Source organism: Panthera pardus, unplaced genomic scaffold (assembly GCF_024362965.1).
Source record: "Panthera pardus isolate Hobbes unplaced genomic scaffold, ASM2436296v1 HiC_scaffold_18, whole genome shotgun sequence".
NCBI lineage: Eukaryota > Metazoa > Chordata > Mammalia > Carnivora > Felidae > Panthera > Panthera pardus.
In genome coordinates, this window is record NW_026526743.1 from 33,757,016 (window position 1) to 33,782,248 (window position 25,233).

The following is a 25,233-nucleotide window of genomic DNA, read 5'->3' on the forward strand; positions in this document are numbered from 1 at the left end:
TGTCGTGGTCACCACTGTGCTCCCAGCGCCACTGTGCCCCCAGTACCTGGCACTAGGATGGTGCTCAATAAACGGTTAGAAACCCGCGCTAGAGATTGTGCATTCGCTCTCAGCCAACTCTAACCAGGAGGGAAGACTGAGGGCCAAGGCCACGGGCTAGGGGGGCGTGGCAGCTCAGCCGGAGGCCCCGGCCACAGCCCCGCCCGTGTCCTTGTTCTCCTCCGCGGGTCTCCATAAAGTTTATTTGGCGGCGCGCCGCGCGAGGGCTTCTGGGAGGGCCGGCTTCGGCCAATCAGGTAGCGCGGGCGAGCGGCGCGAGAAGCGGCGGCCGCGTTCTCCAGCCGGGACCTGAGCTGCTGAGACTGCTGCAGTGTCAGGTAAGGGTGTCGGTGTCTATGTCCTTCCCACTCGGGGCTTGTCCTTGAACCAACCCGGGGCCCCGAGGCTGGGCGGAGTCCGGTCCGCACGCTCGGAGCCACGTTGCTCTCACTTCCCGTTCGCCGTCTGGCAGCCGAGCACGCTTGACGCCGGCGACTCATCTCCCTGTCGAACCGTGCCCATTATAGTGTCTGGCAGCGCCCTGGGAGTGCCTTCTATCCGCTCTCTTTTTGAACACGGAGCTTTGGCCTCCTGACTCCCCTCCTCCCTTACTGCGGCGCTCTGCCGCGGCGCGTCACGCCCACACCCGCACCCCCACCCCCACCCTGTGCACAGCGAACCCACTCTGGGTTGGGGCGGCGCCCCTCTCCGCCACAGCACTCCGCCTGCGTGCTCGCCCCTGGGGATGTACCCTGTCCTCCCTCCAAGGGCGGGGTGTCGACCCTGTTAGCCTTTCCCCACCCTTGGCCTGTCTGCTGTACCCGCATCCAGGGGAATGCTGCTCCGCACGTAGGGACACGCAAGAGATTAGAACCTGGAGATGGCCTGCACTTTCTTGGCCCTCGCTGCAATGCCTGAGTTTACTGGGTTTCTTTAAAAAATTGCGGGACGGACCCCAGGGATCTTCGGTCAGAGTTTGGACCACCCTTTCACAGATCCGATGGTTTGCCCTTGTCAAGTGAGAAGGAGATTTGGGTTTTTTGTTGTTGTTTGTTTTGGCCAAATTGCTTTTCAGCATGAGCAAGGATCACCTTTTGTATTCTGTCTGCGGAACCTCAGAGGGTGTCCTTGGGCATCATAGCTTTTCTTTCTTTCAGCTGTTCTTCGTGCATTTGTATTTGGGACATTTGAGTTTCCATTCATGATGAATTTCTGTTCAAGGCTCATAGTTTTAAATACTTATGTTTTAGGCTAACAGATCCTCTGTTTGTATCTCCAATGGGGGCTTCTCCCTCGACATCTACCCAGCTACCTATTTTCTATCCCTACCGAGATGGATGTTAGGGAACTCAGACTGAACCTGTCAAGAGAGGCCTAGCAAGCTTCCCATCATCTCCCCTCCCAAACTGCTCTTCTTTTTGTTTTTGTTTTTGTTTTTGTTTTCTATCTCGGTAATATAAAAGATCTAGACAATAACCTTTGAGTCACCCTTGACTGCTCTTTTTCTTTCTCATTCCACATCCAGTGCTTACCACCCTGGGCCAAGTCACCACCACCTCTCACCTGGATTATTGAAATAGTCTCCCAGCTGATCTCCCTGCTTCTGCCCTTGCATTCATGCCCTATTTTTCAGCACAGCAGCTAGAAGGATCCTTTTGAAACGCAGGTCAGATCATATCACTCCTTTACACAAAAACCCTCCAGTGAGTTTCCGTCTTATTTAAAGACAAATGCCTCCTAGTGAGCCATAAGGCTTTACATAATCTGACCCACTGTTACTTTCCCACTCTCACTTTCTGCTGTTCTCCCTTTCCAGATGTCAGACATGCTTTGACCTCAGGACCTTTCTGCTAGGGGTTCAATATCCATGTGGTTTGCTCCCTCACTTTTTTCAGGTTTTTATTCAGGGATCATGTAGTGAGGCTTTCCCCAGTTTCTGTCTTCATTTCTGCTTCACTTGTTCTTCTTAGCAATTATATTTTAGTTATTTACCTTGTGTATTGTCTTTCCCTTCCAGAATGTGAAGGGCAGAGTGTTTTTATCTGTTTTGTTCCCTGATAATCTTCAGCACCTAGATCTGGCACGCAGTAGGTGCTCAATAAATGCCAAATAAACGAATGTTCCTGACACCTTTAGAGACTGGAAATACAGTGATGAATTAAACAGTCCTGCCCTCGTTGGAGTGATGTTGCTATAGAGGATACCGCCAGCAATAAACAAACAAATATAGAGTGTAGTATCAGACTATTTTTAAAAGGAGGACAAGGATTTCTGAACAGATTGAAATGAGAGAGCAAGTGATGGGAATATCTGGGGTGAGAGCATTCCTGGAAGGGGAATACCAAGTTGCCAAGACCCTGAGGTGGGAACAGTTGCAGAAGTGGTGAGCTTGAGTGTCTGAATCTGTTTCTTGATGGACTGAAGTAGAAAATAAGGTAGAAATACAGATGTTCCAAAGAGGGGGAGAGGTCAGCAGAGACCCAGAGGTGAGGGTCCAAGGGGGTATTCAGGGAACAAGCCACTTTAATTCATCAAACATGTATTTGGTACCTATTTAATGCTAAACTTGGTTGCTGAGGGTTCAGAGTTGAGCAGTCTGCCTTACAGGAATTTGCCATGTAGAGGAGACAAACATGGGAAGAAATAATTACAACTATTTCACCAGAGAAGAACAGTAACAGAAGGTTCAGAATATTGTGGGAGGGGTGTGGGATGGGGAGGACTGCCCTAGCTGACTTTGCAGGATACATAGGAGTTCCCCATGTGACAGTGTAGGCTTGGGATGTGTTATAGCAGAATATGCAGCTGCATATGCAGGAGTACGAAGGGAGGAAACCGCGAGAATCGCCCCCAAGAGTAGAGACTTATTAGGGTATCTTTGGGGGAAGGGGAGTGAGAGATGTGGATGGTAAAAGTGACAGTGTCAGAATGCATGCATTTCCTCCTGGAGAGGACGGAAGGTGTCCCTGGTGAGATTAAGGCAGGGGAGCATTTCAGAAAGACTTCTTGCTAAGGGGAGGGTGAGTTAGAGGAATGAGGTAGTCAGGAGAAAAGCTTGAGGGTCAGACCGGGGGCGAGAGAGATGAGGATTGCCTTTCGCAAAAGGTTTGAGAGGTAGACCTGGATATTGGCTGGATGTTCAGGAGCAGAGGAAGGCGACCCTCATGTGATTCCCAGGTGGTTTCTGGCTGACTTGCTGGGTGCTAATAGTTTTACTGAGAGACTGGGAGCCCAGGAGGAGAAATTGGTGGTGTTGGTAGCTAAGAGGAGAGAGAAGTGATGAGTTTGGTTTGGGACATGTGTAGTTTGAGGCACCCATGGGTCATCCAGGTGCAGATGTCAGGTGGACAGTTGGAGGTACTAGTTCAGGGGAGAGAGCTGGCCTGGACGTAGAATAATTTCTACCAAACCCTTGTTTTGATAAATTAGGGTTCTTATCTGGGCCCAGATAGTCCTCAGGGGTCTTTGGGTGGCCTTTTGGAGGAGGGGTCCTATGAGCCTCCTGCCATTGTATCTTCAAGAGTGTGTGTGTGGTTCTGTTATGTGCACATGTGTACATGAACATTAGACTCACAGATGTCTGTGGCCATTCGAAATATTAATAATCACTGGTAGGGGTTCTAGTTGAAGCCATGGCCAAAGGTGGATCTTATCCAGAGAAATACACAGTGTGGGAAGAGGAGGTCCAAGGATAGAAGCTTGGCATTTAAGGGATGGATAGATGTAGAAGCCACAGCAGAGGAGGCTGAGGGAGGGAAAAGCTGGGAGAGCAGGAGGCGAACCAGGGAAAGGTGGCATCTTCAAGTCAAGGGAGGAGAGTGTTTCAGGAAGAAAGGAATGGTCAGGGTGTCAGAGGCTGAGAGGAAGGGTTGAAAGTCCATTGGACTGAGCAGTTAGGTTAGTGGTGGCTGCAGAGAAATGGGAAAATAGTGAGGCAAGCAGAAGTTAGGTTGCAGCGGGTGATGTGTGGATGAGGCATGACAGAGGATGGCCATCTTTTTTTGAAGAGAGAGTGAGAGCTGGAGGAACGTGTGGGATTGAGGATTTGTTTGTTGCTATGTTTGTTTACTTTTTGAGAGAGAGAGCAAGAGCGCATGTGCACACGCATGAGCAGGGGAGGGGCAGAGAGAGAGAGAGAGGGAGACACAGAATCCGAAGCAGGCTTTAGGCCCTGAGCTGTCAGCACAGAGCCCAGTGCGGGGCTCGAACACACGGACCACAAGATCATGACCTGAGCTGAAGTCGGATGCTTAACTGAGTCACGCAGGCACCCCAAGGAATTGTTTTTAATCTTTTAATTTTAGAATAATTTTAGATTTACAGAAAATATGTAAGATCAGTACAGAGTTCTCTGTACTCCTCACCCAGTTTCCCCTACTGCTGAGGAATCATCTTAGGAGAGGAGACACCTGAACTCTAGGAGAAGCCGCCAAAGACAGCCATCATTTCCTGAGCTCTGGCTGTGTGCAAGTCCCCGCCACGGGCTTTGCCTGCATAATCTAACGTCATCCTCACAACAGCTCTCTGATGTCTAAATCTGTTCCCTTCCTGGTCTTTCTCATTTCAGTAAGTGGCACATTCATGCTCCCGAGTTACTTACTTAGGCCTAAAACCTCGGCATCGTGTTCGACTTCTTTTCTCTCACGCTCTACATAAGTGATTCATATTTACGCGAAATCTATTCTTAAAATGTATACGTGAGTCAGTCTCTTCCGCCACTACCATCCTGGTCCATACCACTCTCCTGTAGCACATCTGGGTAGTAAGAGCAGCCTCCTGACTGGTCTCCCTGTTTTTACTTTGTGCCCTTCCTCCCTGCAGTCTGTTCTCCGTGCAGAAGTGGGAATGAGCCTTTGAAAAGGCTTAACCCTTTGGTAGTTCCCATCACACACAGACGAAAATCAGACGTTCTTATTACCATGTGCTGTGAAACCTACACCACGTAGCCCCTGCCGTAACCCCTCTCCCACCACTTTTCCCTGTCATGTTGCGCTTCAGTCATGTGGCCTCCTGTTCTTCTTCACATACGCTAAATTTGCTTTTGCCTTGGAGCTTTTGCAATCGCCGTTTCCTTTGCAAGAACATTCTTTCAGATATCAGTATAGCTCACTCCTTTATTTCATTTAGGTCTTTGTTCAAGTCCTTTTTTTGTAAATGTTTATTTATTTACTTTAAGAGAGAGAGAGAGAGAGGAGAGTGCAGGTGAGGGAGGGAGGGGCAGAGAGGATGAGAGAGATTCCCAAGCAGGCTCAGCAGCTGTCTGCGCAGAGCCCAATACGAGGCTCGAACTCACGAACCATGAGATCATGACCTGAGCCAAAACCAAGAGTCGGACGCTTAACCGACTGATTGACCTAGGCCCCCACGAAGGTTTCCTTTTTAAAGAAGCTTTGCAGAACACCCCAGCTAAAGCAGTCCCACTGTTCATTCTGCCACATTTCCCTGTTTTATCTCCTTGTGAGCACTTATCAGTACCTGGCATCATTTGTCTATTTGTTTATTTTAATTGTCTGTCTCCTAACAGACACAAGTGTTTTGAGTCCCAGAACCTTGTCTAGTTTTTCCACAGCTCTGTCCCCAGTGCCTTGAACAGATAGTACCTAGTGCATGGGAGATGCTTAATAAATATTTGTTAAATGAAGGAAGATGGGGCTGTGACTTTGGTGGACCCAACAAGGTCAGCATAGGAATTTAAACAATAGGAGTCAGGCTGGCTGGGTCCAGGGACCCAGAGGAGGTCCCACAGGACCAGCCAAGAGGATTCTTGTCTTTCCATCAGATAGAAATCAAACATGAGCCGAGAGGAAGTGAGAGCAGAGTTTCCTGAAGACGCAGAGTACAGATACAAACGGAGCATCTGGGAGACTCAGAAAGGAAAGACGAGGGAGTGTCATCTATGCTGGGGGGCTGGGGTTCTTACTGAGGATTGTGATCCGTTCGTTGTAAGTGCTTCTTTAGGCATCTGGGAACTGGTTAAAATGGACAAGTATTTAGGTGTCCTCTATAAGCCGCTTATGCCCTGGGGCCAAGGGTCTTGGTAAGTCAGTGGTCTGGAAAACATACATAACAGCCTCGCTGGTCACTCCTTAGATGGTGTCTCTTGTGCTGGAAGACTCCAAAGAAATCATTAACTCAAGAATCATTAAATCAAGAAATCATTCACAAGGAGGACGTGCACTGTCTGTACTATAAGACGTGTGTAAGGCGGGGGCTCAGGCCTTAGCAAGAATGAAGGCAGCAAAAAAGCAGTCTTTCATGGGGTCCCTTCTGTTTCCCTAATCCCAGTTAGATATTCTTGGCAAAGTTTGTGGAAGTTTATTCTGTCAGTCAGTGACTGTGTTGGGGAATCTAGCTGCTGTTCAAGGACATTGTCGGAGTTAAGAAAAGTAAAGCTACAGAATGCTTTAAACTTTAGGCTTTTTGGAAGACATGGAGAGTCTTGATATAAATAGACAATAATATAAAACAAATGAAGGAGAGTGATATTAGCACAATGGCAAGCTAAGAGGTCCTGATGCCTGTCTCTACATAAAAACAACAGAACAACTAACAAAAACCACATATTGACAAAAATAGGTCTGTGAGAGCTCCACAGTGACACAAGGCAGCTGCAGACACCCTGTGGAGCACCAAAACTGAGGATTGGCTACATGGAAATCTGTAAGGCAGATAAATGAACAGAATTTAGGTGAGAGGAGATGTTTGTGGGATGGATGTTTAGGAAAACCATTTGGTAGGTAGGACTTGAATTGGTGGTAAAAATAATAGCTGAGGATTATTGCGTGGTTATTATGTGGCCTGTGAAGAAGATATAGCTCTTTTTCCATTTCACAGATGGGGCCTAGCAAGAGTAATTAACTTGCCCAAAGGCGCCTCACCGGAGAGTGGAGGGGCTGGCTGGAGCTCAGGGGTACAGTGGAAGGTGGGGAAAATGGCATGAGCAGGGCGTACGTAAGGATGGTTAGGAGCAGAGTAAATCGGGTAACTGGTACATAGGGTTTAATCAAAAGCAGTGCCTCGTCTGCATCCCTGTGAGTGGAAGGCATTGAGGCTTTGAGCAGGAGCAACATAGGGAAAGTGATGGTGGAAAGATTGAGGCAGCCACAGCAAGCAGAGTGACGTGGGAGTGGAGTGGGAGGGGCTCGAAGACATCCTGGTGTCTCTCAAGAGCTTGGATTTAAAAGGATGGAAGTCCTGCCTCTTGTAATGGTGAAGAAGATAGAAGCAGCAGTTAGACTAACTTCATTGTGGTCGTCATCTCCCAATATGGGCAGAGATACGCATGTTACGTTGTAGATCTTAAACTTACCCGTTGTTCTGTATCAATTCTATCTGAATAAAACTGGGGGAGGAAGGCAAGTACCTTTTGCTATCTAAATCTGTTAAGTAATGAGAGTTGGGATAGCACATTTGGAGAGTGAAGGCTATCTTGTCATCTGAATCTAAAGTATTTGGTTTCCTGAGTTTTTGTTAGGGAGGAACAGTGGTTTGGATAGTGAGGAATACCTGTCTGCTTTCTCTCAAAAAATATATCTGCATCTCTTTGGTTTCTGAGTCTGGAAGGCAGAGAGTACCTGTATATAAACCATCTGAAGTCATGCGCAGATGTAAAGGAGAAGGGCGAGTTAAAACCAGAGAGAGAGGGAGTGAGAGCGAGAGAGAAGCCAGGGGACAGAGTGAAGGAGATGAGGAGGGCAGGTCTTGGGCGGGGGGAGCTGGGGGGGGGGGGCGGTTACTGCATTTTGAGATGTGCCAGATGTGACAGTCACGTGCTTGAGTGGAAATGCGTAGGCAGTGCCTGGAAACTCTGGGTTGCAGTGTGAGTGCAGGGCGCAGAGTGGGAGTGTGGATTTGATAGTCATTGCCATCGAGGATCCAGGGCCACTGGTGAGACAGACACTCCGAAGTAGGGGATGTAGAGCAGTTTAGAAATGAACAAGTTGTTGGGGCACCTGGGTGGCTCAGTGAGTTAAGCGGTTAAGTGTCTTACTTGATCTCAAGGCTCGTGGGTTCGAGCTCTGTGCCCACAGCTCAGAGCCTGGAGCCAGCTTTGGATTCTTGTCTCCCTCTCTCTCTGCCCCTCCTCCACTTACACTCTGTCTCTCTCTCTCTCTCCCTCAAAAAGAAATAAACATTAAAAATTAAAAAAAAAATTAACAAGTTGTTTGAAGTTAGACAAGGTCACATACAGCCATGGAAAAGAATTCAGACTGACAGAGGTATAAGATGGAAAATCCCAACTCTTCCCTTTGCTTTCTGGAGGTAATGCTAAGGTACATTTCTCGCTATGTAATGTTTCTTTACTGTGAATTATCTGTGAATTATCTTAAGTGTATAGCTCAGTGAATTTTTACATATTTATCCAATCATGTGACCACTAACCATATTGAGATATGGAACATTTACAACGTGAGCTGCCATAATAAAATACCATAAACTGGGTGGCTTAAATAGCAGAAGTTTATTTTGTCACAGTTCTGGAGGCTGGGAGTCTGAGATCAGAGTGCCAGCGTGGTCGGGTCCTGGCGAAGACCTGCTTCCTGGTTGTTAGATGGCTGCTATCTCACTGTGTGCTCACATGTTCTTTCCTGGTTGAATGTGGTGGGGGGGGTGGGTGGGTAGGAAGCAAGCTCCCTGGTGTCCTTTAGTAAGACACCAATCCCTTCATAAGGGCCCCATCTTCATGACCTCATCTGAACCTAATTCCCTTCCAAAGGTCCCTTCTCCAAATACCATCACATTGGGTCTTAAGGCTTCAACATGGGAATTTTGGAGGGGCACTTTCTAGTCGATAGCACCCGGAAAGTTTTGTTCTCCTTTCTAGTCGGTTACTCCCGTGCCCCCACCCTAGAAGAACCAGTGTTCTGATTTCTACCACCATAGATTTAGTTTTTTCTGCTCTTAAAATCCATTTAAATGCAATCGTGCAGTATGTGTTTTTTCTTTAAAATAAATCTGGCTGCTTTAGTTAACCACTGTGTCGGCAAAATTTATCCATATTCCACATAGCTATAGTTCAGTCTTTCCTATTGCTGTGTGGTATACCAGGGTATGAATATGCTGCCATAAAAAATCTCAAATGCGATAATTCTGTCTATACAGTGGTGTTTTTTGTTGTTTGTTTGTTTCGTGTATGTTTTTTTTTAAAGTGACATAGCATTTATTCAACTTGATTTTATTTATTTTTTTATATATAATTTATTGTCAAATTGGTTTCCATACAACACCCAGTGCTCATCCCAACAGGTGTCCTCCTCTATGTTTTAAGATTATTTGGTGGTGGTGGAGGGCTCAGACTTTTATTAGAATCTGATAAAAGCTGTAGTGCTTTTCTTACATTAAGAAAAACAATACATGTATTTCCAGGGGTTCCTAGTGACTTTGATGTCGGTGTCATGGCCTTCAGGACAATAAGCTTTCCTTGGTTTACAGCAGGGTTTCTCAGCCTCGGCATTATATTTGAGCCATGTAATTCTTTGTTGTGGAGGCTGTGCTAGGCATTGTGGTATGTTTAGCTCCACCCTCGACCTGTACCCTCTAGATGTCCGTGGTATGTGGCCTGTCTCCCTGAATTGTGACAACCAGAAATGTCTCTAGATATTGCCAGTGACCTCTGGGGAGACAAAGTTGCCCTCAGTTGAGAAACATTGGTTTAGAGAAAAAAAGCTAGAGCCAAAGACCTTTTAGAGGCTGATTTGGTGATCTTCCCTGCTCATGCCAGTTTAAGATGTGGCCGGTGTCGTTAATTTCCATCACCACTCAAATGAGGCTGCTCCTTCTAAGGACACATTAAGTGAGTTTAGAGACTGACTAAAGGGGCGCCTGGGTGGCTCAGTCGGTTAAGCATCTGACTTCGACTAAGGTCATGATCTCACGGTTCCTGAGTTTGAGCCCTGCATCAGGCTCTGTGGTGACAGGGTGGAGCCTGCTTGGGATCTTTTATCTCCCTCTCTCTCACTGCCTCTCCCCTGCTTGTGTGCTTTCTCTCTCTCTCAAAAATAAACATTAAAAAAAAAAAAAAAAGACTCACTTAAAATCTCTACATTTGTAGGAGCAGTCTCTTAGGAATTACCTGAGCCAACCCCATCACCTCAGTGGTGATGAGACTGCAATCCAGAGAGGGGGAAGGGTCAGCCCCAGGGCCAGAGGCTGATGTGGGGCAGAGCCAATGCGCAGTTCTTCCATTCCAGGCCCAGCTTCTACTCTGCTATTGCACTGGACAGCCCACTGGACTGCTGAGAGTTTATCAGAAACTTCCCTGGGGGATACTTGATGTTTTTATATGATGCCAGGTTGCTCCTCTTTGCTCTCTGGATATGAAACAATACAAGGGGCATTTTATGTATCAGGAAAGCTGATACTGTGCCTTCTTTACTGCAAACACTGAGTCACCCAGGCCAGTGCTAGTCCCGAATCACCCAGCTCTTTCATTTCACTCTGTCTAGGGTAATTTGTTTTAGCTCTTTGTTTTCTCCAGAAGTCTACCTTCTGAGTAATGATCAGATCCAAGTCTCTTTTACTTAGTCTCATGGGACTAGAAAGAATTATCCAACAACAGATTTTTTTCATCCTTTTCCTAAAGGCATCTGAAACAATAGTATCTGTTAAGATGCAGTTTTTCTCTTTGGTTGTTGTTGTAATTGACAGCTGACAGATACAGCAAAAAATGGAATGATAACCAAGGTTTACATTTTCAAAAGAAGAGAGGAGAGCAGCACCAGTCTTAAACTTTTGATACCTCGGGTGAGGCTTTACTCATTAATCTTTGGTGCTGAATATTGAACACACTTCTCTTTCGTTTTAATCCTATTAAGCCCAATTAATAAGATGGTTTGAGGGCAAGATTTCTTCTTGAAATTAAATGCTAGATTTCTTTTGAATCACACCTTCATTGTGGAAACTTGAAGTTCTAATAAAAACCACATTTGATAGTGGGTAATATACATTTAAAAATTATAACTGTCTATCAGAAGTTCTTACTGAATGATAATGAAGTTGTGCTTAAGTAAGTTATAATTTAGTATCAAATATTTACTAGAAGATTTTTTTGAAGCAGAGATGTTTATAATTAAATGACAAAATGTTGCCAAATTGGCAACTTTGGAATAAAAGCTAAAATAACATTTTACAATGATGTAAATCAGTAGAGTTTATAAAATCCTTTCTGTGTATCATCAACCCCTTGAAGTAGTTAGGGATTATCATCCTCTTTTTATAGATGAGGAAATTGAGAGGAAAGATTTGGATTTTATCCCAGGGGTAAATCGACCTACTTTAAGCCAGTAAGTGAACGTTGTAGATTCAAACGAGGTGCTTCAGAGTCCAGTCTTCTCCTGTCTACCCATTCTGTTTTAAATATGTATATGTATGTTTTTACTTATTTTACTGTCACGTTAAAACTTTTAAAAATAATTTTCAAAAAGGAGTAACATTGTTAATTGTATATTTTGAAGAGAAGAAAAGAGGTGGAAGTAGCACCAATTATTTCCTCTGAAGTATACAAAAAATCCTCCCCCCCCCCCCCCCAAAAGCATCTGCAAACTATAGCAGGCTAAAAGTGCATTTTTTAGATTCCAAGATCTTTGTAGTTGAAAGAGATAATATTTGGGTGTGTGGTAAGATTAGAATTTCACAGTGAGTACTTAGAAGTCCTGCTTGAGTGTATTGACATTCTGCAGGGAAAATCGTTGGTATCATTTCCCTGTGCAGTCACCGAACTGAGAGAGATTCCTTTAAGACTGAAGGAAAGACAGAGGCCCTTGCTTTATCTTTTCATCTCTTTGTTACCCCCTTCATATTCCTTGGATAACTGTTCTGTTTGGATTGTGGGTGATAAGGAAAAGGGAAAATGCACATGGGTTTGATATGTTGCCCTGTCCTTGAAAAGGGCAGGGAGTTCCCTCTAGCATTCTGTGCGTTAGGTCAGAAGAACACTTTCTGGATAGATTTCATCATTTACAAAACGGATTTCTTCCCCCAAATCTGCTGTCTAAATAAACACCTTACAGAGGGAAGGGGAATGACAACAGGCCTGTTGTGTTAATCTTTACACGGTAGTGTTTTCACTGCTAGTGAGGGAGCTGTGCCAGGGGCATATAGCCAGTAAGTGTTGAACCTGGATTTACTTACCAAGTCTAGCTCAGATTTACCTAGGCAAAATAGGGGTTGGCAAACTATAACGTGTAGGCCTGAGAAGCTAAAAAGGGTTTTTACATCTTTAAATTGTGGGGAAAAAAATCCAAAGAAGAATATTTTATGACAAGTGAAAATTATATGAAATTCATATCTGAGTGGTCATGATTAAAATTTTATCGGAGCACAGCCATGCTCATTTGTTTACCTATCATCCAGTTTCAAGCCCAGCTGTGCAGGTGCAACAGAGAATGGCCCACAAAGCCTAAAATAATTTGCTGTCTGGCCCGTTACAGAAGAAGCTTGCTGACCCTTGCCCTAGCATACCGGTCTCAAAGACTAGAAACTGGAAAAGAGTTTGGTAGACAGGATGGATGGCTATGAGGCTCTTTCACTCTTTCCTTTGTTTTCGGTCAGCTTTGAGGTACTGGAGGTGCTCGTTTATGGAAATATATCCTGTAAGTATCATGGGTTCACAGCCACCTCTGAGATGACCCAGTAGTTTTTAAACCGTGGTTCCCCAGCTTGGGAGTCCACAAAGCCCTGGGAAAGTGGGAAGGCACATTCTACTGGTGGCTGATGCTTTAGAAGAAAAGACACTAATGAACTAATAATTAATACCAGAAAACAGATGTGTAGACATTTTAATACAATAAGCATGAATACTGTAAGAAACTGAGAATCAGACCATCTGCAAAATCCTGAAGGGGCCACTCTGAGAATACTGATTTAAAATGGTCTAGAAGTGTTGAGCAGTTTGCATATTTAATTATCCATTTGGAAGGGAAAAATACCCTTCGTGTGTTTCCTTCACTGTCACACTACTCTACTTCACCACCACAGCGCTTCACTTTTGACACCCAGTGTGTGGGTTTTCCACACATCAGGCAATTTTCAGATTGCCTGCGCACCAGCTGGCTGTTACAGTTTAACTCACTTCTGGCACCGTGTACCTGGAGATAGCGGCAGATCCCACCAGTTAAGGGTCCAGTCCCACAGAACCGTGCCCACCCCCCACCCCCCTCTTTCGGAAGCCAGTCGCGAAGCCAGGTTGCTACATGTGCTTCTGACCTACCGGCTCTAGATCTGGGGTTCCCGCAACCCTCTCCTCAGGTTCGACTAATTTGCCAGAGGGGCTCACAGAGCTCAGAGAAACATTTACTTACGTGTTTACGAGTTTGTCATAAAGGATACGGATGGACACCCTGATAGATACTTAGGGTACTTAGGGTACTTAGATACTTAGGGTGGGGTCTGGAAGGGCCCCCGAGCACAGGAGCTTCTGTCCCTATGGAACTGGCAGGCACCACCCTCCAAGCATGTGGTCACCAACCCAGAAGCTTGGCAGATCTCATCGTTCAAGAGTTGTTGTAGAGTGGCCGGGGCTGAGAGTTCCAGCCCTCTAATCGTTTGGTCTTTCTGGTGACTGGCCCCATCCCAAGGCTGTCCAGGATGCCCCATCCCCAAGTCACCTCATTAACATAAGCTCAAGTGTGTTCAGGTGGAGCTCCTTGTGAGTTGCAAAAGACTCCCCATCTCAGGATATTCCAAGGGTTTTAGGAGCTTTGTGCCAGGAACTGAGACAAAGACCAAATAAATTTTTTATTATACTACACTACTCTTTTCTGGCTTGATTAAATATTTAACATGGTTATATTGCGATTGTAAAAATCACCATATTTTTCATAATTAAGACACATCTTAGTAGCAAATAAACTGAAATTATTTGATGCATTTTTGCTCTGCCTTTTTATTTAGTTCATCTCATCCTGTAAGCAATTTGGGGATTTTTTTTTTTCCCTCTCGCTAAAGCATGTGTATGTGTCCAGAAGGGGGCAGTTTTTGGGCAGCGAGCGACAGGTGAGTGCTGACTAATTTGAGGAGATGGAAGTCCGCTCAGCCCTTGATTTCACCTGTAGGGAAGAGCTGTCTATAAAGCTGTGGGCTCTAATTTTTTCCTCTGCTTAATTTTCTCAGCATCCTCTAGGTGTGGTGAAGAGATCTGGATTACAGGGACTTTGCACTAAGAGCATTCTTCTAATATAGTGGGGTGCCCTACTGTGGCCTCTGAAAAACCTTGGGTTATTGTCTTTCATTTTGGGAGTAACTTTTTTATTGAAGTATGATACACAGTCTGAAAAGTACACGAATCATGAGTCCAGCTCAGTGAATTTTCTCAAAGTGAACACACTGTTAAGCAGCACTCAGCTTAAAAAAAACAGAAAATTAGCCCCTCAGAAGCCTCCCTTCTGTCATCCCCGCCCCAAGAGTAACCAGTCTTGCTTTCTAATAGCAGTGATAAGGTAGCCTTTCATTTTAAAGCTTTTGGTTGCCAGTGTCTGAGGAGGTCTGTGGAGGCTCAGGAAGACTTCTGCTATGTAGCATGGGAGAGGTTTGATGCTCAGGGCCCTGGTATCCTGCGATGCTTTCTGAAGCACCTGTCAGTGTTTCCAAAGTCCTCTCCTGATCAGGCTCAGTTGTTGCTGACAGAGGAGCCCTGGTGTTGCGGCTTTGTCCTTGCTGGCCGTTTCCCATCCAGCCCCAATTTTGCTGCCTTGACTGTTCAACGTTCCACTTCCGTGGGTCCTCTGTGTGGCATTTTCCTGTCTTCCTCCTCCATACCTTGCCAAGGATACAACTGGCATCCAGTCTCTGCATGTGTCTTGGCCAGATTTTCCACACTTGATCTTAGCCAAAAGGCCGAGAAGCGATGGCCAGATTTTCCAACATAAAGCTTGGACTTTGCCCCTTCCTACCCCCAGTTCTCTCTTGGACAAGGTTAGTAAGGTTATTTGCTTGATCATCGTTCAGTATCTTGAGTCAAAATGGATATTTGGTTGGTTTAACCCACTTATTTTATGGCTAACTTGATATTTACTTTGTGGAAGAGATAAAGTTTTTCTTATATTTATGATATTAATTGTAAATTAAAAAATTTTAATGAAATGGGATGGGATGATGACTACATCGCAGTATAGATTTGGAAGCCCTCATAACGTTTTTATCAATTAATATCCACTGGTTGAGTTATAATGCAGGATAGATCCAGTTTTTCCCAAATATGGCATTACATATATAGGTCTTTTCTCTCAGACAGACGTGGAACAAGCTTATTTTCAACTCTGAAGTTGAATAATGATATTTTTTCTATATATTTATTCTTCTGGTTTGGAATTCTGTTCACCTGAAAACTGAGCTGTTTCTTCTAAAATTCCACTGGTTTTTGTCTGGGTATTTAGAGGGAAAGTACCAGTCTGGACCAAGTGTGATCTGAATTCCTGGCATTTATACTGTCACTGCCTTATGCTGTGCAGCCTCAGAAATGTTAAGTATCAGTTGGTAGTCGGAAGGGAATGTTTTTGCTCTGGTCTTTGCTTGCCAGTGGGTGCTGATTTGGCAGGAGAGTGCAGGAAGCCTTCAAGAAGAACAGACTCTCCACAAATGGAAGAATAAAACTATTCATTCCACAAATGAGCACCTACTGTGTGCCAGGTGCTGTTCTAGAAGCTCGGGATCCATTAGAGAACAAAACACACAGAATCCCTGTCCTTGTGCAGCTTACGTTCTAGCAGGGGTGACAGTCAGATGGGGGTGTGCTAGGGACAGTTGCAGCTTGCGCTCCTAAATATTTTGTTCCAGGTTGGCATCAAAGGCCAGGTGACAGTTGAGCTGAAACAGAGAGACAGGGAGTCAGTCAGGAGTGAATCTGGGAGAGGAGCATTCTAGATAGAGGAAACAAGGGGTAGAAAGGCTCTAGGGCAGGAATGTGCTTGACCCGTTGGGGGAGTAGCACAGGGGCCCCAGGGGGACTGGAGCCCAGGAAAGGAAAGGGGGTCAGGGCTGGAGATAAGTCTGGAAGGTAAGAGGAAGGGAGGCTGCTTCTGTAGGGCTTCACTTTGTACAAAAGGTTTAAGCAAAGGAAGGATGTGGCCTGACTTTGAAAGGATCAACTAGACTGGAGGAGGCAAGGGCTGAAGCAGGGAGGCCAGGGAAGAGGTGATAGTGACTTGAATGGGTGCAGGTGGTGGGATGAGGTAGATTCTGGGTGCATTTTGTGGGTAGACTTGAAAGGCTTTGTTGGCCTGGAGGAGTCATGGAGGCCTTCAAAGATTTTGGCCCAAGCAGCTGAGTAGCGGTGGCTCCACACAGAGAAGGCCAAGGAGCGCGTTTTGTTGACAAGAGATTAGAGCTCAGCTTTAGACATATTAAGTTTAAGATGGTGTTTTTAGAGATTCAGCTTTTAGTTTATCGTGGTCAAATAATTCTATTAACTTTTAAAAGTCTTATTTTTGGGGCCATATTAAAGTAAAATGTGACTTTTATTTTGCATTTATTATTTACACTTATATCCATCATTCCACGTCTTTGTAGGGGCACGTCATTTGAGAAGTTGAGCGTTTCCTTTGTCTGAATTTGTCCGACGTGGATGCAAAATGTTAGATGTATTTTTCCCGTTTTTTTCCTTTTTTATTCGTTTCTTTAAAAATATTTATTCATTTTCTGAGAGAGAGAGAGAGAGAGAGAGAGAGCGAACACAAGCAGAGGAGGGAGAGAGAGAAAGAGAGGCAGACACAGAATCTGAAGCAGGCTCCAGGCTCTGGGCTGTCAGTATAGAGCCTGACTGCAAGATCATGACCTGAGCTGAAATAGGACACTTAACCAGCTGAGCCACCCAGGTACCCCTTTTCCTTCTGTTTTAAACTTAGAAAAGTTTGTTTCATTCAGTTCTTTATTAAAGGAGCTACAAGATTTTCCTTATGAAAGAAAAAAAGTATTTCCTACTCCTTGGCTCTGTTAGACGAATTATTTTTATCTTAGAGTAAAAAGGGGTGGGGGGAATTGGCGGCATATTACTTTTCTTTTCCCTTTCTGGTGAGCGACCATGTTTCTGCTAGTTAGTAGAATGTCATTGGCCCTGTTGGTTTCTGAGGAAAAACATTTCTCTATCAGACAGGAGCCGTTGTTTAAAAATACTCGTTTCAGGGGCACCTGGGTGGCTCAGTCGATTAAGTGTCTGACTCTTGATTTCAGCTCAGGTCATGATCTCAACGATTCGTGAAATTGAGCCCCAGCATAGGCTCTGTGCTGACAGTGCGGAGCCTGCTTGGGATTCTCTCTCCCTCTGTCTGCCCCTCTCTCTCTCTCTCAAAATAAATAAATATATATTTAAAAAAAAATACTCTTGTTTCTTTCTTCTGTCCCCGAGAACAGAAGAAAGTTCTGCCATCCCCTTGTTCTGCCATCCCCTTGTTCTGCCATCCCCATTTTCCCACAGGTAGAGATGGCCAATTACAGCCTCACTTCATTGGTTCAAAACAAAACAATGGTTATCTAGAAACTTTAGGAAAAAGAGTTAGCATGTATATGACTTTTTGCCTAAAGATTAAAGAATACCGAAGTGTTTTTATGTTTACCCCAACTGAGCCATATTATTTGTTTTTACCTTGTGCCTTTGCCTATAAATTTAGTATCCTTTAATGTCCATTTAAGAAAGAAATCCTCATTTTCCTCCTGTGGATTTATGGTGATAACCATGCCTTTTTAACATTAACCTGTGCTTCATAGCTTAGATATAATTATATATTACGTTACCGTTGTAACTACCATTCTAGACTAGTGGCATTTCAAAGGTGCAGTGAAAGCCATGGGTTTAAAACAAAGAAGAAAAGTATGATCAACAAGGGCTACTGTTTAAAGATTGAAAAAAAAATTTTTTTTAACGTTTATTCATTTTTGAGAGACAGAGAGAGACAGAGCATGAGTGGGGGAGGAGCAGAGAGAGAGGGAGACACAGAATCCGAAGCAGGCTGTAGGCTCCGAGCTATCAGCGCAGAGCCCATGTGGGGCTCAAACTCACGGACTGCAAGACCATGACCTGAGCTGAAGTTGGATGCCCAACCGACTGAGCCCCCCAGGCGCCCCTAAAGATATTTTCTAATAAATAATTTTGTCAGTCCTTTAGCAGTGTAAGTTTTTTTTTAATGATAGTGATACTGTTTATGTTCTGTTGATACAAATAGTGGTAGGAGTTAAAAACATGCTCTTGTTCAAGAATCTTACGCAAGGGATGTACAGTATGTATAAGATTCATAAAGGTGTAATATCCATTAAATAGTAACACTGTTCATAGGACTTTTTCTCTGTCAACTGCTGGACAAACAGGTGGTCTTGTTAATAATATTTGTGATCTCGAAGCCAGCTGCTATTTATATTAACACAATTATTAGTAACAGTGGCATTTCTAAAAGTAGTAGGTACTGTAACAATGGAGTCTAATATCCTGAATATCATCTATCACCAGCAGACATGGATCTCTGCTCTCAGTAACCTCGTAAGTGAAAGAATGTGTGAATGGACTCTTGAACATGAATTTTAAGACTGTCTTTTAGGTTAGTGGAGGAACAGGTGTGTGAGAATGACACGGGATTAGTCAGGAGACCTGTGTTCCTGTGTTCGTCCAGCCACACTGCAGCTGAGAGTGCTCGGGGCACCGAACTGAGCTCTGTGTGGACTGGCCTTGCTTCTCCTGTCTACTCAGGAGCCTCGTAGAGTTGTTGAGAACCATATGATATAAGGGCCTCATAAATTGCCCTGCCGTCTGTGGATGGTGGGGTTTTTCTAAGACAGGTGGAGGAATAGGAGGTGCCAGGGTGATTGTTCTTTAGCCTTCCCAGCGGGGGCCACCGTGGTTCCATTTCCTTGTTGGCTTTGAGTCTGTGGAAGGAGGCAGGAATTCTGTTCTGTAGCTCGGTATCTTTGCATTTGTTCTCGTGGCAGAAATCAATCTTGGGGCTGTCAATATGCACAGAAATGATCTATTTCTTCACAGTCTGACTCATTTTCTCTGTCAGGCCTGTTCTTGGGCTCTGTTCAGGAACAAATCCTGCTTGTTGATGAGCTGTCTCCTTGTCTGTTTACAAAAAGTCCTCGTGTTCCGTTTAGCTTGTAACAGACTCAGGCAGCATTCGAAGCTTGTCTTTCCCTTGATTTAGGTCTCTTTCCTCCCCCATCTAGGATCTGCATCTCCAATGGATACTGAGGGGTTTGGTGAGCTCCTTCAGCAAGCTGAACAGCTTGCCGCGGAGACTGAGGGCATCTCAGAGCTTCCCCATGTGGAACGGAACCTCCAGGAGATCCAGCAGGCGGGCGAGCGCCTGCGTTCCCGCACCCTCACACGCACGTCCCAGGAGACAGCAGATGTCAAGGCGTGAGTACTGGTGGGGAGGCAGCACAGCTACTGGGTGGCTCAGGGGCAGGATCCGATTCTTTCCTTCCTTGAATTAGGATGCAGTCTGTAAATGACAGACACAAGCCAGATTCTTGGGAATTCAAGAGGTTTTGTAAACAAGTCAGCAGCCTTGTTCTGTCTCCCTGCTCCAGGTTTTCCAGCCTGTCTGCCTGACCAAGCCATGGTCCCGTATCACAGGCAGAGATGATTAGGATGGGAAAAGGTGAAGAGTTTTATCACACAGAAACTCGTTACAGTAGTTCCTGATTGGGTTTGCTGACCATGGGGTCATATTTATGACCGGCTCCCGTAGCTGTATTAGTAAATGCCGTTACACAGATAAGTGTTCCCTTCAAAGCCAGGGAGCACTCCGAGATGAGCAGACTTTTTAAGAGCACTCGGAAGAAATTGATGGGCTGTCAGTGACAAAAAGCCATTCAAGTGAGGGGCGATTCTTTCTGGTCATTGTTGGCAACCCCAACAGCTGCTTCTGCAAGGCCTTGCACGTGCAGTGCCTGCCAGTTGCCCATAGAACAGGAAAGTAGGTGGGCCCAAGAGAGTGCAGCTGAAGAAAAGTGCTGACTGGCTGTCCAGCCAGTGGCTCCTGCTGCCACACGGCATCCGCCAGGCTGTTGATTGCACAGTGGGGGTTGGGGCACCACTAGCCAGTCCTGGGCCACTTCTGGCGCTACAGCCATGAATTACATGTGGTTCTTGCCCTCAAGGAGCTTGTAATTTTGGGAGACAGGAAAAACAAAACAAAACAAAACTTTGCTGCTTTCCATGAGAACTGTGATTTACTGATTACTTGTGTCAGAAATTTTACTTAATCCTCTCAACGAATATTAGGGCTCTTGTCCCCTCATTACAGTTGAGCAGCTAGGGCTCAGAGAGGACAGGTAACTGTCAGTTCACAGACCTGGTGAGTGTTGAGCCAGGATTCAAATCCAGTAAGGCTGACTCCAGAGCCTTGATGGAAGGGCCATGGGGGGATGGAGGGGTGCTATTACTTGTGACCTTGCTGGGTCTGGAAAATCACTGAGATTCTGTGTGGGCGATGTGGGAAATCGTTAATCGTCTGTTCAGTCTTCATTGTTTGAACTTGAGAAAGACCCAAGTACCGATGTTTCCATGAGGATGTTATTTTGGGTTTGTAACAAATGTCACAAGAGTGAGTATAAGTGCTACATTCTTCTCCCAACTAATCTTGAAAGCTGAGTGCTTTGGCTGCTCCGCTGAGTTAGTAAGGACTTTGTGGAGATTCTGTAGGTCTCCCCAGAATTTTTATTTAAAATGCTGGTTAGTTTTGATTCCATTGGTTTTGGTAAAGGCAAGTCAGAAGAACTCTGGCAGGAATATTTTACCATCCAGCCAGGTGCTCTTCTGCATTGTTTGCCAACACCCCCGCCAGCCTTGAGACAGATCTGCTTACTTGCCCTCCTTGCAGGCTCCTTACTGTTGCTGCTGATCGCCTGCCGTTACCCTCAGTCTTGAGCACGCAGGCTCTGTGCTTGTGTGCAGGGATGCTGCGGGAGCGAAAAGACCGTGATGCCAGCTGAGTTGCTATAGTTATAATTTAATTGCATCAGCTTTACAGCCTATTAAGAGCAAAAAGGGAAAATGTTTTCTTGGTAACAATTATCAGTCATGCTCTCTTTCTTGTAAATTTCCATTCTTCCTCATCTCTTTCTACCTTAAATTCATTATTTTAGGGAGGAGGAAGTTGGAACATTGAAAGAATGGGTATAGGGTGGGGCAGGTGCTTAAAAAGAAACCAAAGGGCTGATGACTGTATTTTTCCACCTTGATAGGCAGACATAAAGTGTGATGTGAATATTTTAGTACAGGGTGAAGGCAGAGAAGAGAACTGAGTAGGAAACATTTTCTTACATGAAATAAATTTTGAAAGAAAATGTGTCTTTAAGATTTTAGTTAAGATTAAATTGTAGATTTAAGATTGAATTGTTCTGTGCTGAATTCATTTGTTTAAATATACTTTGTTGGATTTTTCATTTCAGGGAACAGATTTGAAAGCTCTTTTGCATGTGTGTTTGATATTTTTAAATTGTTAAATTTCTTCACACATAAAGAATATGCATAACATACATAAAGGTGTGAATCAGGGGTTGTCAGCCTGTGACCCATGAGCCAGATCCAGCCCGCTGCCTGTTAGAGTCTTATTGGAACATGGCCACACTTATTTATGTATTGTCTGTGCTGCTTTTGTGCTACAATAGCAGAGTTGAGTGGTTATGACAGAGACCGTATGGCCTGCAGAGCCTGAAATATTTACTGTCTGCCTTTTACAGGATAAGTTTGCTGACTCCTCGTGTAAATAATAATAAAATGAATTGCACGTTGCACAGTGAAGACATAGATATCGTCAGTATCTGTGAAGCCCTCCCTGGGTACCCATTTTCAATCTCATCCCCCCTCCTTTCCCATCAGAGATGCCTCACTGGATTTTTCCAGTCAGATTCAGAAGCCAAACAACTTAGAGTTGTACAAAGAGAAAGCCAGCAGTCACTCTCTGTCCTTAACTTTATCCCCAGAGTAACCAGGGTTATTAATTTGCTTATTCTTTCACACTTCTCTCCATGTTCATGCAAAGCATAGATGCACATTTATGTGCCCACAGTTTCTCAGTAAATTATAAATTTACTTGAGGTAATACCACTAAGCAACCTTTTTGAGCACTTGCTCTTTGTCAGGCATTGTGCCAACCACTTTACATGCGTTATATAATTTCTTCTTAAAATAGCCCTGTGAAATAAGTGTTTATTATCTCTGTTTTATAATTGAGAAACGTCAGATAGCAAGGGCCAAGCCAGAATTCAAATGCAGCTTGGTCAGTACGAATCTCTCCCATTCCTGTGGCACTTCTCAGTTCCCAAAGAATTGTCATAGGCGTTCTCCTGGCTGATGGTCCCGTGTGCTCCTAGAACACCTTTTGTCCTCCTCTTCTGGGACTAGAGTGTTTGACTCCAGCCTCTGTGGTTCTTTGCTCAGGAGAAGCTGCCTGGTTTGCGGAAATTGGGGCAGGTATAAGGCAGGGAGCCTTTGGATTTTCTAACCTTACAAGCTAGAAGTTTCTGGTACAGCCTTTATTTGTAAAGCCACCTGTTACCCTAGATTCCCTGCTCCTTTCCTCAGTTTTCAGTCCGACTCCCTTTCCCCGTCAAGGCTTCTGCCTGTGACTGGACAGTTCCTGTGGGTGCTACCCCCCCCCAGATGGGACCTTTCTCTTTGGACTATTCTAATAGCTAGGTTTTCCATGTCAAGGCTGTCAACCCTTGTACACCTTAAAACTGCCTAGGCATTGGGCACATTCCCACATACCACGGGTGGAGATATGGCACTTGTGGGACAGAATTTGGCAGTCCCTCTTCCAGGGTCCCTCTTCCAGCAGTCCCCCTTCCAGGGTCCATCCCAAAGATACACTGACAAAACTGTGAAAGACGTGTGCCCAGCAATATTCATTGTGGCATTATTTGTGATAGCAAAAATTGGAAATGACTGAAGCATCCGTCCATAGGGAGCTGGTTGGATAGATGTGGTATGTCTTTGTAATGGAGTACTTTTCAGTAGTACAGAAGGATGAGAATGTACACTACTATGGAATGACTCCAGGAGATATTGTCAAGTAAAATAGAAAATCAGGTGGAGAAATATGTACAGTACTCTTCCTTATTTAAGAAAGCAGGTAAAAGACACCCAGTGTTCATGAATTGGAAGACTTAATATTATTAAGATGTTAATACTTTCAAAATTGATCTGCAGATTCAGTGCAGTCCTTATCAGAATCCCAGCTGGCTTTTTTTGCAGAAATTGACAAGTTGATCCTGTAATCCATGTGGAAATACAAGAGACCTAGAGTGGCCAGATTTTTAAAAGGCAGAAGAAAGTTGGAAGGCTTATAGTTTCAATTTTGTAACTTCAGACAAAACTACCATAATCGACGCCATGTGGTACTGGCATTAAGGACAGACAGTTGAATAGAATTATGAATCCAGAAATAAACCCATGTGTCTATGATCAGCTGATTTTCAACAAGAGTGCCAAGAGCATCTAGTGTTTTTGTCAACAAATAATGTTGGAACAACTGAATATCTATATATAAAAGAATGAAGTTGGACACCTTAACTCTAAATGGAATACAGACCTAAATGTAAAGAGCTAAAGCTTTAAAACTCTTAGAGGGAAACATAGGTCTAAATCTTTCTGACCCTAGGTTAGGCAGAACCTTGTTAGGTAGGAAACCAAAAGCACAAGCAACAGATTAAAAAATAGGTAAATTGAACTTCATCAAAATTAAAAAATTTTGTACTTCAAAGGACACAAGAAAGAAAACCCACAGAATGGGAGAAAATATTTGCAAATTATTTATCTGACAAGGGACTTGTATCCAGAATATTGTTAAAAACTTACAACACAATAAAAACACAACCCAATTTAAAAATGAACAGAAGATCTGAATAGCTGTATCTCCAGAGACGATGTACAGTCAACAAGCAAATGAAGATATGTTCAACATCACCAGCCATCAGGGAAACGCGAATCAAAACCACAACATACTGGGGCGCCTGGGTGGCTCCGTCGGTTAAGCGTCTGACTTCAGCTCAGGTCATGTTCTCGCGGTTTGTGAGTTCAAGCCCCACGTTGGGCTCTGTGCTGACAGCTTGGAGCCTGGAGCCTGCTTCGGATTCTGTGTCTCCCTCTCTCTCTGCTCTTCCCCCGCTCATGCTCTCCTTGAAAAATAAATAAACATTAAAAAAAAAAAACAACACAACATACCACTTCACACACACATTAGGATGGCTATCATTCAAAGACAGACCATAGTACATGTTGAGCATGTGGAAAAAGTTGAAACTGCCCTATACTGTTGGTGGGATGATTAGTGGCCCAGTAGAGGTGGTGAGGTATTGACTCTGGACTCATTAGTTCACGTTTGAAATTTGCGCTCATGGTCTCTTAGAATTTGCTAACCTTGGGAGGGGCCGTCCTTCCGATGTCAGCAAGGCCCCAGTTGTGAAAGCATCAGATACAGAAAATAAAAAGGCACGATTAATACAAAAAGTAAACAAACAAAAGGTTACTTACTGGAAAGGGAGGGACTAAAGTAGAGAAAACAGGGACTTTTTTTTTTTTTTAAATAAATTTGACTTGGGAATTGTGTAAATATTTTACATTATTATAAGACAAAATTAAATTTCAAAAAAGGAGTTCCTAAAAAAGGAAAGTAAATGCTTAATCCAGTTGGTGACATAACCACACATAAAGGAACAGTTCCAAGTGATATCATAATCTGTCTTCAGTCATCATGTCGGAGGTGTTGTTACTGCTGTTTTGGGACTGTTGTGTGTATAGTATAGGATAAAGCAAATAAGTAGGTAGGGTGGTGATGTTGAGAACTGGAACTTTTAGTGTGGGAGATGCAGATAGAAAATCTGTGAAGTTAACCCCAAACTTTGTGTTTTAAATTTTAAATTGGAAGCATCAGTATAAACTCATGATGTAATCTATCTTAAGAAAATTGAAACAGAAGTAAAAACTTCATGTCTAGCTCTGCTTATGGAAAAGGCCTAGAAAGAGTGTAGCAGTGAGCAGGCCTAGTGCCTCAATAGTGCCTCTGAAATCTATTTTTTGTTTGTTTGTTTATTTGTTTATTTTGAGAGAAACCAAGCATGAGCAGGGGAGGGCCAGAGAGACAGGAGAAGGAGAATGCCAAGCAGGCTCCACACGGTCAGTGTGCAGAGCCCGACTTGGTGCTCAAGCCCATGAAACTGTGAGATTATGATGTGAGCTGAAATCAAGAGTCGGACGGATGCTTA

At 44.3% G+C, this 25,233-nt stretch overlaps 1 protein-coding gene across 1 annotated transcript in view; it reads left to right on the forward strand.

Annotated features, from left to right (window-relative positions):
* Window positions 1-269: 269 nt before the first annotated feature.
* Window positions 270-25,233, forward strand: part of NUP93 (nucleoporin 93) — a 103,877-nt gene continuing 78,913 nt past the window's right edge. Inside the window, exons 1-2 of the mRNA XM_019455885.2 lie at window positions 270-377; window positions 19,186-19,378. Of these exons, the coding sequence (XP_019311430.2) occupies window positions 19,200-19,378 (179 nt within the window). The 5' untranslated portion in view covers window positions 270-377; window positions 19,186-19,199. The remainder of the gene's footprint in view (window positions 378-19,185; window positions 19,379-25,233) is intronic.